At 41.8% G+C, this 13790-nt stretch overlaps 1 protein-coding gene across 3 annotated transcripts in view; it reads left to right on the plus strand.

The window, feature by feature from the left end:
- Positions 1 to 7468, plus strand: part of Dcp1a (decapping mRNA 1A) — a 63135-nt gene extending 55667 nt beyond the window's left edge. For 2 of the 3 annotated variants that reach the window (XM_047530665.1, XM_047530667.1), the window contains 3 exons: positions 583 to 648; positions 2649 to 2867; positions 3199 to 7468. In XM_047530665.1, the coding sequence (XP_047386621.1) occupies positions 583 to 648; positions 2649 to 2867; positions 3199 to 3279 (366 nt within the window). In that variant the 3' untranslated portion in view covers positions 3280 to 7468. The remainder of the gene's footprint in view (positions 1 to 582; positions 649 to 2648; positions 2868 to 3198) is intronic. The other variant, XM_047530666.1, reaches the window with a different exon arrangement.
- Positions 7469 to 13790: the final 6322 nt, after the last annotated feature.

Here is a 13790-nt window from a genome sequence, read left to right on the forward strand (position 1 = left end):
ATTTAAATAAACCTCATTAAGAAGCATCAGTGGTGATACATGCCTGTAATCCTACCTACTAGAGAGGCTGAGTCAGGAGGGTCACAAGTTCGATGCCAGCCTCTTCAGCTCACTGGGACCATCTCAATATAAAAGGGCTAGGGATGTTGTCTCAGTGGTAGACCGCTTGCCTAGCACATGTGAGACCCTGGGTTTGATCCCCAGCACCAAGTGGGGGCAAAAAAGAGGCATCAGACTGCCAGGATCTCATCTCTGCCTACTTAACAGTAAAAATAGACCTGGACTGTCCTCAGCTCTTTTAAGATATAGATTGCAGCTTTTCTTGAGAGTCACCTCAAAGGCTCTTTCTGCATCCCCCTTTTCTCAGGGAAACTGAAGAGGGCAGTACATCCGAAGTTCTTGTTGTGAAGTCTGGTCACGACTTGCATTGTCACAGATGCTGTCAGCCTCTTCCCATAGTAGTTTGGGAGCTGGTTAATGTCTCAACTGTTCTTATTGCTAACGTAGATTTTCTACCAGTACCTAGGAAATCTTCATTGAAACTTACTACATCTGTTCTTCTTTTCTTATTAAACATTTCAGTCTATGCAGCAAAACCAGGATCCTGAAATATTTGCCCAGCCTAAGGTGTTATCCAGTGCCATCCCGGTAAGGATTCCCTTTTCACCTTAGTCTTAGCTTTAAGCCCAGACCTATCTTAGATGCCTCCTCCCAGGCTGGACTGCCCTGCCCCTCCAGGCAGAGTCCATTGCTGCAGCTTCTGCGGGCCTCACATCCTCACATTATCACCATGCTTGTCTCCCCTGACTGTCCAGGGGCAGGCTCAGCCACAGTGTTTGTGAGTGGGTGACTGCTCAGAATTTGCCAGCCTGGTTTCTTTCTTTCTTTTTCTCCTCTTTCTTTTTTTCCTTCCTTCCTTCCTTTCCTCCCTCCCTCCCTTTGTTTGTTTCTTTCTTTCTCTTTCTTTCCTTCTTTCCTCTCCTTCTTTCCCTCCCTTCCTTCCTTCTTTCTTCTTTCCTTTCTTTCCTTTCCTTCCTTCCCTCCCTCCCTTTCTTCTTCCTTCCTTCCTTCCTTCCTTCCTTTTCTTCCTTTCTTTCTTTCCTCCTTCCTTTCCTTCTTTTCCCCTCTCTTCCTTCCTTCCTTTCTTCCTTCCTTCCTTCTCTCTCTGTCTCCAGGACTTGAACCCAGGGGCACTTAACCACTGAGCCACATCCCAGCCCTTGTTTATTTTTTATTTTGAGATAGGGCCTCCCTCCCTAAGTTACTTAGGCTGCCTGTGAACTTGGCAGTCCTCCTGCCTCAGCCTCCTGAGTCGTTGGGATTGCAGGAGTGGGCCACCATGCCCAGTTGTCAGCCTAGTTTCTATAAGTAGGGAATATTCATTGCCCTGGAAGAACTGTGATGTCCCACAGGATAGATCCAGTATCCTGCCAGTCTTCTATCCCATTGCTCTGATGATGAAGCCTCCCAGACGTGCCTGCTCTGTCTCATGTTTATTGTCCCTGGCCTCCTTTTTTACATGTCGTCCTCACTTTTATCACCCACCAACTTTAGAAATCTAAATTTCTTCTTTTGTGTCACATTTCCATTTGCCTCTATGCTTACATACCTCTCCTTGAGTCTCACAATGTAAACCAGCTTCTGCTTTACATGCTGGGTAACTCGTCCTGCTCTGTGGTGACCAGCAGGAGCTCTCAGCTTGGTTTTAAACCAGATAAAAGGCTCCATGGCTCAGATACCAGAAACTGCAGCCTGAAAACTCTGGCAGGCTCTTGGCTATTTGTAGATGAGGTGGATAAAAGAATAAGAGAAGAGCTGTGAGTGTAGCTCATAGCTTAACATGTGCTCCTTGGGTTTAGTTCCCAGCACCCAGAAAGAAGGGTATTGGGCAAAAGAAGTGAAGATCGCTCTTGCTAGTATCAACTGTGAGAATTATTTTAAATACTCATCACTGGTTTAGTGTATTCTGATTGTTAGCTGTAATTAGAAGCACATCTAAATGGAGGAAGAGGATAGACATTAGGTATAGTTCTAAAAAATCTTGCCTAAGTTGGGATTTTTATGTTTTGGTTTTTATTATTATTATCTCTTTATTATAATTACTGAAATAGGTAATATTTTCATTACCCTAGAAAGTTCACTTGCCTTTGTCCAGTTGTTTTTTCAGCTCCACTCCCAAAGAAATTTTATGCTTTTATCATAGGATTGTTCTTACTGTATATGACATACAGTTATTTGTAATAATCACCTTTTGTAATGGTTGAACTTAGCTTCCCTTCATGACCCCAGGACATTCCTGTATATACAGACTTATCATCCTTTAACTAACAAAAATTACATAAACAGATATAAAATGTTCAGATACTTTTACTGAATGTTTACCTGAAACCAAAACAGTGTTTGGGGGCTAGAGATATAATTCAGTGGTCGAGCACTTGCATAACCTGTACAAGGCTCCTGAGTTCAATGTCCAGCACCACAAAAAAAAAGAAAGAGAGAGAGAAGAAAGAAAAAGAGGGTGTTTGATTCTGCTCTGTGCTTCAGATCATATTCATATTATGCTAATGGCTGTTATCAGATGTCCCCCGCCCTGAGCCTGGCTGCTGACTTCTGCACTTTGGTGTAAAATGACCATTGTTCCCCTGCAGGTTGCAGGCCCTCCACTGACTACTGCAACAACCACAGCAGTGTCTTCAGTCCTGTTGTCTCCAAGTGTTTTCCAACAGACAGTTCCAAGGTCCACAGACCTAGAGAGGAAAGCAAGTTCCCCTTCACCTCTCACTGTTAGAACACCAGAAAATCAGAGAAAGCCTTCCATCATCCTTAGCAAGTCTCAGCTCCAGGATACGTTGATACATCTCATAAAGGTACGTAGTAAGATATCAGTTGAGTCTTAGATTATTTATTCTTTAATAATAAAACATAAAAGCAATAAAACAAATTTTATAAGTTTTTGTAAGTACAAAACACTAGGTGGGAGTAAGTTTCTCTTCCTAAGCATGTACTCCTGGCAGAATAGTAACTGAGTAAATGCTAAGATATTCGTCTTGATTATCTCTGGATGAGATTATTTGGGTAATTAATAATTAGTTATAGCAATCACTGCTACAATTTTTTCCTAAGCTGTTTTCAGAGAAATAAGCTTTATGATAAGGTAAATATGACATGCCACGTTCTTTCCTTTACTGTCTCTTCCAGAATGATTCCAGCTTCCTCAGTACACTTCATGAAGTTTACTTGCAGGTTCTGACCAAGAACAAAGATAACCACAACCTATGACTGGAGTGGAATAAATCCGAAGGTAGAGGGTCAACCTCAAAAACAATTAGGCTTCATCATGGAAACTTCTTTCTGGGCAGAACATTGAGTTTTGAGGATCCTGAAAATGAGCCTATGAGAAAGAGACTCATTCCTTAAGAATGTTTTCCAAGTGACATTCTCAGTGATAATGGAGGTTTCACTGTGAAGCATCACCAGCAGACCTTTGACAAAAACAAACAAAAAAAAACATTGTGTGAGTTATGTGGGTATTTTCATCAGCTGTAAGCAAGTATGTGAAGAGAGGGGTCTGATTTTCAGCTTGCTTTCCCTTTCAAGGACTTAGGGAGGAGAAGCCACCAGCCTTGCCGCAGAACTCAGCCTAGCCCACACCCTTGCCGCCTAGAAACTTGGGCATTAAGCTGATAGTCGAGTTCTGAACAGAGTAGGTCAACTCACAAAGTAGCTTCAAGTTTTAAGGATCGGAGTTTAAGTTGATAAATTAGGAATTATTTGTTCAAGTGAGGTATATTTTATACGCGTGCCCCATTTGGGCCTTAAAAGTTCTGAGATTTCTTTGTGTTTTGTTTTTAAGTGTCCCCAGTCCTGCCTGCAGCAGGCGCCAATGCAGCATTGCCTTTTGAATAGGGCCCTACTGGGCTCTGTGGTGATGTGGGAGGGAGCATGTCACACCTTCCAAGCAGGCTCAAGAGCTGGGAATGCCCATCCTACCAGAAATCTTCATTTTAAGTTAAACTCCCTAGTGGTTCTGAAAATGTTAAGTTCATGTGTGAAACACAGCCTTATTCTCCTTTTCTGTCAAAACACAGAAGTCATTGTTGATTATTTTCCTTAACACTTTGACAAAAGGACCAGTGGACCAATCTGACAAAGCCATTCTGGTTCCATTCCTCAAGTGTACTGAGAACAGTTTTAAAGCTATGCAGAAAAGGGAGCTGTTATCCACATGGCCCTTACTTTGTTGTAGAATATGGAGTTAAAAAGAAAGTGTGAGATTCAGAACTTTACTAATGTATTCCTTGGCTGTGAGAACTTTTCCAGCCCAAAGTGAAAATATGTAAAGATGCTTTGTTATGCTGCTATTGATCTGCCATGATTTATATTTATTCTTTTATGGCATGTAATGGTGTTTAGTAATATTTTAATGTAGATTTTGATTTATTTCAGCAATAGTAATTTTAAGATATTTTTTGAATGAAAGTGTCTTTGTTTCTATGATACAGGTCATTTTGTAGTATTTAACCAATTAAGATGCACTGCTTACTTTTCTGAGCACTATTTAATGATGGGGTAAAAACCCAGATGGCTCAACCAGCTAGCATAAGGATTAGCTGTCAATAATGCTGACAGATGTGATGGTTCCTCGGGAACAATCATTTAAGCTTTAATGGTAACTCAATCATAAGTCCATAGATTTTTTTTCTAGCAGAAATTTTAGAAAATTACTTGTGAATTACATACTTGTTTTAGTTTGGTCGTAGTTTTTTTAGCATAAAGAATACTTTGTTTGATTGGCTTATGTTAATCTAAACATGCTTCCTTGAAGGTGTTTCTTCTTCTCGATTTAGTGTCTTCTGTTGCTGTCTACCTACTTATGTGTGAATTGTGCAGAAATCAGGGAAGCTTATAAATTTTCTTACTCAATTAGGAATAGTTTGTTTTCAAAGATAGTGTGTAAATTCAGCAACCAAAAATGAATTGCTCGTGTGTCATCTAGGAAAGAGAAAGTTCTAGTAAGATCAAAATTATAGTAAGGAATGTTGCTGACATCAGGAGATGGTGTCCAAGGAACCACATGATTGTTCTTATAAAATGAGTGCACCAGGAGATTTGATCACACCCTAAGTGTAGTCTCAGTGGGCTTTAGTAGACAGACGAATCAAGGGATTCTCATTATAGTAGACATTTGAATTTAATGATGCTTTCGAGTATGTATAATATTATGAGAGAGTAAAAAGAGAATATCCTAAAGAGGATCTATAATCAAATCTGTTAATTTTCATCCTTTAATCATAGGAGTGAATATGATCAACAGTGAAAGAGAATCTATGATAATGCTTCCTTAGTGTGAAAGTGAACTTTTTAAGTGCCCAAGTCATGGAGACTTGAAAAGGGTAAACCTGTTTCAACTCCCAAATTTATATCTTCAAAGCATTTACTTAAAATTCAGAAGCCAGAAGTTCATGGTTACCAGGAGGTTCAGGCCAGATGAGTCCCTGGAGAGCCAGGCCAAGCCTGGATAGTTGCAGTTGGATTACCCTGACCTGAAAATTACAGTTCAGTTGCCTTATTCCCTCTTCAGGCTTACTGTCCAAAACCTCATGCTTCGGTTGCATGTTTACATTGCTGCCATGTCTTTACTGGAACCTTAGTTGGATAGAAATGGACAGCAAGATAGAAATCCTTCTAACTGGATTTTGCAAAACCCCAGGAGGCCTGCACTTGGACCACTCTGTCCACCTGTCACCCACCCTGCCCGTTACCCCTGCAGTCCAAGTGTAGGCTCTGGGAGGAGCCACCCAGAACTTTAAGTGTGGTGTGTCTAGGATGCCACCAGTGGGTGGCACTGCTCACGTGTTTGCTGCAGTTAAAGTGATGTCGTTGAATGGTCACACCACACCTCCCAGATCACCTTATTCCTCTTTGTTGTGCATCTTTCCCAGGATTTGTGAATTGTGAAAGTTGTCCTACTTGCTGGGCATGTTGGCACACACCTTATTCCCACCTACTCAGAAGACTGAGGCAGGAAGATTGAAAAATCGAGGCCATCCTGGGCAATTTAGCAAGACCATGTCTATAAATTAATTAACTAGTTAATTAATTTTTAAACAAGGACTGGGGGTGTAGCTCAGTGGTAGAACACCCTGGGTTCAATCCCCAGTACTGGGGGCAGGGTTGGGTGGGGGATAGCTTTGTGTTTTTTTGTGGGTTTTTTGTTGTTGTTGTTCTTGTTGTCTTTGTTTTTAAGTGACCATCAGTGTCATGAGAAGCATTTCCTGCAGTCGCCTACGGAATGTTTACAGCTTACCTTGAACAGAGTAGTGTTTTGTTCAGAATCTAAGTCAACCTGGGCACTTCTCTACAAGAAGGATGCACAAACTTAGTTTAGAATATGTCTAACCAGATTTTGCATGTTCAAGCATTTATTCTATTTCTGGCCTATATTTTCTTGTTGAAATTATAGACACCATCAAATCTGCTACTAGGTAAATATTTTTAAACCATGCAGCTTTATTATTCTCCTCCCCCAAAGAATGTAGTTTGAAATTTTCTTGTTTGGTGGTAGAGGCCATGACTGCCATTATATTATTAATAATGCAACATGAAATTGAAGGTGCCTAACTGCTTAAAAAACAAAATCAGCCATCATACTGTAACTCGGAGAGGAATGTGAGGTGACAGAGGCACAAGTGAGCTCAGCCTAAGTAGTAAGGACTGAGAGTCGTGGGCCCGTGTCCTGTGTCCTTGCTGCACATTTGCTGCAGGGCCTGTGGGGTGTTTTGTTTTGTTTTGTTTTGTTTTTTTCACGCCTACCTTTGGTTTTCTTCGGTTGTGTTCAGAGTATCTTCAGGAATCAATAGTGCTCTGTGTTTTCAAGTGTCTAAAAAGTTAATATCTGAACAGAGCAAAGCAACTTACACTGAGCTTTTTAAAAGCTATGCTTGAGACTATTTCTATGAGCAGGCCAGGGCCCCCAAGGAGCCTGTTTTTCAGCAAATATCAGCAGGAGAGATGTGTGCAATCTTTCACTCAGATTTGGATTTTACACCTTTCTTTAAAATGCTAAGATGCAATATTGATCACTTTGAAGTGGCAAAAATGCAAGATTGTGTTTCCCTTGTATCCATGTTGTGAATTCTTAGGAAACATGTTTTTAAAATGTGTGTTCTAAATGATCTTTTATTCTGTATTACTGCTTTGGCGGTTTGGCTCACAACTTTCATTGTATTAGATTCTTAGCTCCCTGAAATGTGGGGACAAGAAGCTCTGGAATGACAGCAAGGTTTTTGTTCCATGAGCGCAATACAGCATCATTAACATTTTTAATGGTATGGATTTTATACCATCTGTGTATGTTTGCAAATATTAAGTTATTACATGTTTTAAAATGAGCATTTTTCATCCTAAATTTTATATGTTTGCAAATATATTTTTTTAATAAAATTTGAAAACCAAGTTTTAGCACCTACTAAGTTTTATCTGCGTTTTTATTTAATTTTTGAATGAATTGCTGCACCTGGCCAGAGCCCTGTGCTGGTGAGATGGGGAGGGAGAGGGAACAAAACCAACAAAGAAAACCTCATCCTCCTGTCTCCAGCCTTTATAGTCAGGGTTCTCCAAAGAAATAGAACCACTTAAACTCAGTTTAAGGGTCTTTACTGGCTTTATTTTCAAATCCAAAATCCAGCAATATCACATTCAGTATAATTTGTGTGTGTGCACACCAGGGATTGAACCCAGGGCTTCTCCATGCTAAGCACTTGCTCTAGCACTGAGCCAAACCCTCATTCCCCTAGAGATTTACAATAGAAATGGGCTGCAGAAACAGAAAGAAAAAAAAAGCGAATTAGTCATTTCCCAGTTACTTTTCTTATAAGGTTAAAATATGATAAGGTTTAGCCTTATCTGCTGGCTAACTGGCCTGTTGAGGGATTTGACTGTTCTCTCTCCTGATTTCTCTAAAGGTCGGATAACCAACTTAGTTTTAGCTTTCTGATGTGGAATTTGAGCATGAATGAGTACATTTTGGTTTGGCCTGATGGGCCTTGTGTAGGAGCTCACTCCAAACCAATGACTTCCTGTACCTTTTCTTTAATAATTACCACATATTAGTCCACATGATTATGGAGGCTGAGAAGTTCCATAATCTGCCATCTGCAAGCTAAAGGACCAGGATATCCAGTGTTACAGATTCCAAACAGGTCAGAAGGGCTGAGAACAGACAGCTTTGAAAGCAAGAGAATGATGTATCAGGTCAGATAGAATTAATTCAACCTTCCTCCTCCTTTTTGTCCTGTTGAAGCCCTCTGGGTATTGGAAAAAACACCCACCCACATAGGTGAGGGCAGATCCGTTTTACTTCCAACACAAATGCTAATCTTTCCCAGAAACCCCTATAGACACACCCAGAAACAACGCCTGGCCAGCTCTCTAGGTAGCCCTCCACTCAGTGAAGTTATTCATAAGATTAACACAATTTCCACATCAGAACATTCAACCTTTGGTTTTGGGGGATTGGCTTATTTCACTTAGCATGATATTCTCCAGTTCTATCCATTTACTGGCAAATGCTATTATTTCATTCTTCTTTATGGCTGAGTAATATTCCATTATATATATATATATATATACACCACATTATCCATTCATCCTTTGAAGGACACCTAGGTTATTTCCATAGCTTGGCTATTGTGAGTTGAGCTGCTATAAACATTGATGTCCTGCATCACTATAATATGCTGTTTTTAAATCCATTTGATTAGACAAGAGAAGTGAAGGGAAGGGACAGGAGGGGAATAGGAAAGACAGTAGAATTCATCAGACATAACTTTCCTAGCTTTGTATTTGGATACATGACCAGAGTAAGTCCTCATCATGTACAACCATAAGAGTGGGATCCTAAATAGAATAAGTTATATTCCATGTATGTATAATTTGCCAAAATATATTCTACTAGCATATATAACTAAAAAGAACAAATTTTTTAAAAATCAAAAAGCAGCATAAAATACAAAAACAAAGTTTGAATGATAGGAAAACCCTTATCATACCAACATTAAGTGGCAAAAAAATCAAAATAAATGTAAATGAGCTAAATTTTAAAAAGATTAACACAAGCAGCAGGCAGTCAAGCAGAAGGATCACAGCCACGGGGACCCTTAGGTCTGGAGTCTCCAAGTCCTGTGATTATTAAATACTCCCGCCCTAGTGGCTAAACGCGTGTAATTCACATCAGTTGACATCTCAAGAGCTTCGTTTACTCCTCTAAGGTTCCCTCAAATAAAGGATACAGATGTGCAAAAACACTGTTCCGTAGAAGATGTCTTCTGAATCATTTCTCAAATTTTATTTGATTCATGTGTATTGAGCTCTCATATACAGGCATCTAGGAAGATTAAAAAAAAGAAGAAGAAGTAAAACAGGATCATTATGAAAACAGAAAAGTTTAAAGAAAAAAGGTATAAGCCAGATGCAGTGGCACACTACCGGGATCCCAGCTACTCGGGAGGCTGAGGCACAAGAATTGCAAGTTGGAGGCCAGCCTCAGCAATTTAGCAAGACCCTGCCTGAAAGTCAAAGTTTTTTAAAAGGACTGGGGATGTGCGTGGTGGTAGAGCACTCCTGGGTCAAGTCCCCAGTACCACAGAAAAGAGGTTTAATCATGCATATCCCTAATAAGTATTACTAATACTTAAGCAAATTTCCAAATGCAGTTCCAAAATGTTTTGCTGTACCTGTCTGCCTTACAGCTAACATGCTTTATAATCAATTAGATACAAATATACGGATTAGTCATCATTAATGCTGCATACTCATTCAACAACTAAGAATTGTGGCCCCATTATTTTCCTGATCTTCACAATAACCCATTTTAGGGAGGAGGAAGGTTGAAGTTGTAAGGAATCCCACGGAAACCACGCCGGACACAGGAAATCACATAAGGGAGTTTATTAAGCAAACAGAGTGTCTCCCTGCAGGGTAAGAGAGAAAATGAGAGGAAAAGGAAGGGAAAGAGAAAGGGTGCACACAAGAAAGAGTGGAAAAACGAGGAGGAGAAAGTAAGCAAGTGTGTAGGAGAGAAAAGCAAGAGAAAAGATGGCGGGGTAGCAACCCTGAAGCAGTTGAATTCTGCTGGGCTAACAGGGGACCAATAACAGAGAAGGATACTTGCAAGCTGACTGATGAACCAATAGCTAGCTAGCATGTTCACAGACTGACAGTAGTTGGGAGGTGGGGAAATGGCTACAATGGAAAGAGCGGGGAAGCAGTTTTATACATTACATACATTACAGAAGTTGAGATTGGTTAAGCATAAGCCAAAGGCTGTGTATTAAACAAATGGTGGATCAAGGTACTGAAGCCTAGCAGACTGAAGAGCTGATCTAGAATTCCTTTCTACTCAGTTGCCTCCATTGCTTTTTGATCATTCTTAGGTCATTCATGTTGCCACTATTTATTAAAACCTAGAGTGGCCTGCTTGTCATCTGTTGCTTTTCATCTGTCAAGACCCAGGAATTCAATCTGGGTATGCTGGCACACGCCTATAATCCCAGCAATTTGGGACTGAGGCAGGAGGATCTCAAGTTCAAGGTCAGCCTCAGCAATTTAGTGAAGCCCTAAGCAACTCAGCGAGACCCCGTCCCAAAATTTAAAAAAAGGACTGGGGATGTAGATCAGTGGTAAAGTGCCCCTGAGTTAAATTGCCAGTACCAAAATATGAAAGCAAATAAATGTATGATCATTATACATGTATGTGTGTTTCTATATAATTTTTTTAAAGAAATTTAAAAATAAAAGAAGATCCCTGCTCTTTACTCTGAGACCTGGCTAGGACCCAACACCCCTGGGAGTCATCCTGTCCCGCCCCACATTGTCCCCAGCCATCTACCCAGCCCTGACTCACCTGGGCTTCTGCCCAAAAGGAGATTGAAGAACTGTTTGGGCTCCAGCACAAGATGGTGAGGTCATTAATTAACAATGCTCGGAAGGACTTTGGAGTCCTTAAGTGATGGGCCTGTGCTGAGACGGCTGCTGTGGCTCAACGCTGTGATCACTCAGCACTTCCCCAGGCTGTGGGCTCAGGGAGCGGGCCGTGCAACCGGTGGTAGGGGAGAGACAGACAGAACCACTTGTCAGTACCCTCGTCTGACCATCAGACTGGGAGTGGCAGCTATTCTATGCCACATACATTGGACCACACCCTCCACAGGGAACCAGGGCTGCTTGGGTCCCTTTGCCCTTGCCAGTGGCACATGGTAAAGCTGCATGCCACTATTTGTTGAAGAGAATGAAATTCAACCTCACGACCACCTGCCAGACACATGTTGTGACCCATTTTGGGGATGAGGAAACACATACTCGAGTAAATTGCCTGAGGCAATCAGCCCCAATTCACCCAGTGAGAGGGGTAGAAGCTCTTCCTTCACAGCACCTTCCTGTGGGTTTGCAAAACACGAAGGCTTCTAGGTCCCTGGAAAATTGTGAGGGATATTTTGAAACGACAGAGGCATTGCGCCCTGATTGAGCAATGGATGGGTTCAAGAGATTGCTTCACCTGCTTGGATTATTAAATCAAATTTAAAAAACATTGAGTTTGCGGGGTGCCAAGGAACCTGGGATTGGGGCTTGACATATGTCCTCATTAATCAACCCCCTCAAACCTATAGTGAATGACTTCCGAGTTTCCTAGGAGAGGCAATGGCTCAGAGCTGTTAGCAGCTCCCCAGCCTGACCTCAGAGCTCTTTGGTTCTACCCAAACTGGTCATTCACTTTCAGCTATTCATAGTCAGCCCTTGAGGAAATCCTCCCACAAAACAAAACTTTAACCTTTAGTATCCATGGGTACAGCATCACCACCTCCATCACCCCTGCCTTGCTCAGAGAAACCTAAGAGTACCGGAAAAGGGGCAAGGCTGAACCTCTCTCCCTACTGTATCCTGCAGACTATGCCAGTTGAGGCCCAACCTCCCTAAAAGTGACCCGTCTCGGCCCCGGTGCAGTGGTGCATACCTGTAATCATAGCTGCTCAGGAGGCTGAGGCAGCAGGATTGTAAGTTTAAAGCCAGCCTCAGCAATTTAGTGAGGCCCTGTCTCAAAATAAAATATAAAAAGGGCTAGGGATTTGGCTCAGTGGTTAAGCAACCATGGGTTCAATCCCTGGTACCAAAAAAAAAAAAAAAAATTCCCTGTTTGTAGTGTCCCTCCCTAGCCCAGCCCATCACCCTGGAAGGCGTTGGCAAAGGCTGCAGGGCACTGCCATGAGATGGCTCCTTGCTCTCCACCCAGGAAGGTACCCAGGCCTGCAGCAGAGCCAGACAGGAGCTGGCCTTACATTCAAATTGCAAGTTACAATGACTAAGCACCTTTTCTTCCTGCTCAAGGAAAGTGGGCCTGCAAGGTTTAGCTGGGCTCTAATAACTGGCACAAACGTCTGAGAAGTGCCCTGCCTTCTTCCTCAGGCCTTCTGGGATGACTCAGAGTGTCAACAACGCAATCTGGTTTGGGATTGGACAAGGACACACAGGGTCTGGTCTGCAGTAGCCACCGGAAAACACACAACAATTTTTTTTTTTTTTTCCGGAAGCTCAGTGCTATCTGGAATGAGCACAAGTGTTATTCCTTGCATTATAAAAGCAGAAGCAAAAGGAATGTTCTATGAAGGGGGGATGATGGTTGACCTCCCTCTGCACCAACAGTGATACTAAGAGCAGCAAAGGACAGGAACTCAAAAGTGAGGTAAACCAGCAAGATGGGCAGAGTGTTCATGTAAAGTATTTACATAGATGAGTAGAAAAAATAAGACTAAGGAAATAATTGAAATGTCAGCGGCAACTTGGTGACTTCCGGATGGCATGGCAGGAAAATGGTTTCTATTTTTTTATATTTTTATTTTTGGTACCAAGGATTGAGCCCAGGGATGCTTAACCACTGAGCCACATCCCGAGTCCTTTTTGTTTTTTATTTTGAGACAGGGTCTTGCTAACTTGCTTAGAGCCTGGCCAAAATTGCTGGGACTGGCTTTGAACTTGCAGTTCTCCTGCCTCAGCCTCCCAAGCCCAGCCTCCCAAACCACTGGGATTACAGGCGTGCATCATCACCCCTGGCCAGGATAATAGATTATTTTCCTTGTGTTCACAGGAGATGGACATTAACAGATTTGTTGCAAGATACAGGCTACTCCATTTGGGGGCTCGTGGGGCAAGTTGGAAACTTCAGAGCATACTGGACTCTCGGCCCTAGGGAAGCCATAATCCACAAAGGAATTTTTTCCTTTACAAAATTTTTCAAGGGAGTGAATCAAGTTCATCCAGATTATTTTGGATAATGTCCTTTACTTAAAATGAACTGATTATGGACTTTAATCACATCTACAAAATTCTTCCCCCCCACCTCACTTGGTACTGGGGATTGAACCCAGGGGCATTTTACTACTGAGGTACATCCCCAGCCTTTTTTATTTTTTATTTTGAGACAGGGTCTCTCTAAATTGCTCAGGATCTCTGAATTGCTGAGGCTGGCCTCAAACTAGCAATCCTCCTACCTCAGCCTCCAGAGTTACTGGGATTATAGGGATGTGCCACTGCATCCAGCACATCTATAAAATTCTATCACAGCAACACATTAGTGTTCTATTGAATAACTGGGAACACAGACTAGACAAACTAATTCTTAAGATTGACCACAAACTGGGCACTGTGGCACTCATCTGTAATCCCAGTGACAGGGGAGGCTGAGACAGGATGATCACAAATTCAAAGCCAGCCTCAGCAACTTAGGCCCTAAGCAACTC

Source organism: Sciurus carolinensis, chromosome 17, assembly GCF_902686445.1.
Source record: "Sciurus carolinensis chromosome 17, mSciCar1.2, whole genome shotgun sequence".
Lineage (NCBI taxonomy): Eukaryota > Metazoa > Chordata > Mammalia > Rodentia > Sciuridae > Sciurus > Sciurus carolinensis.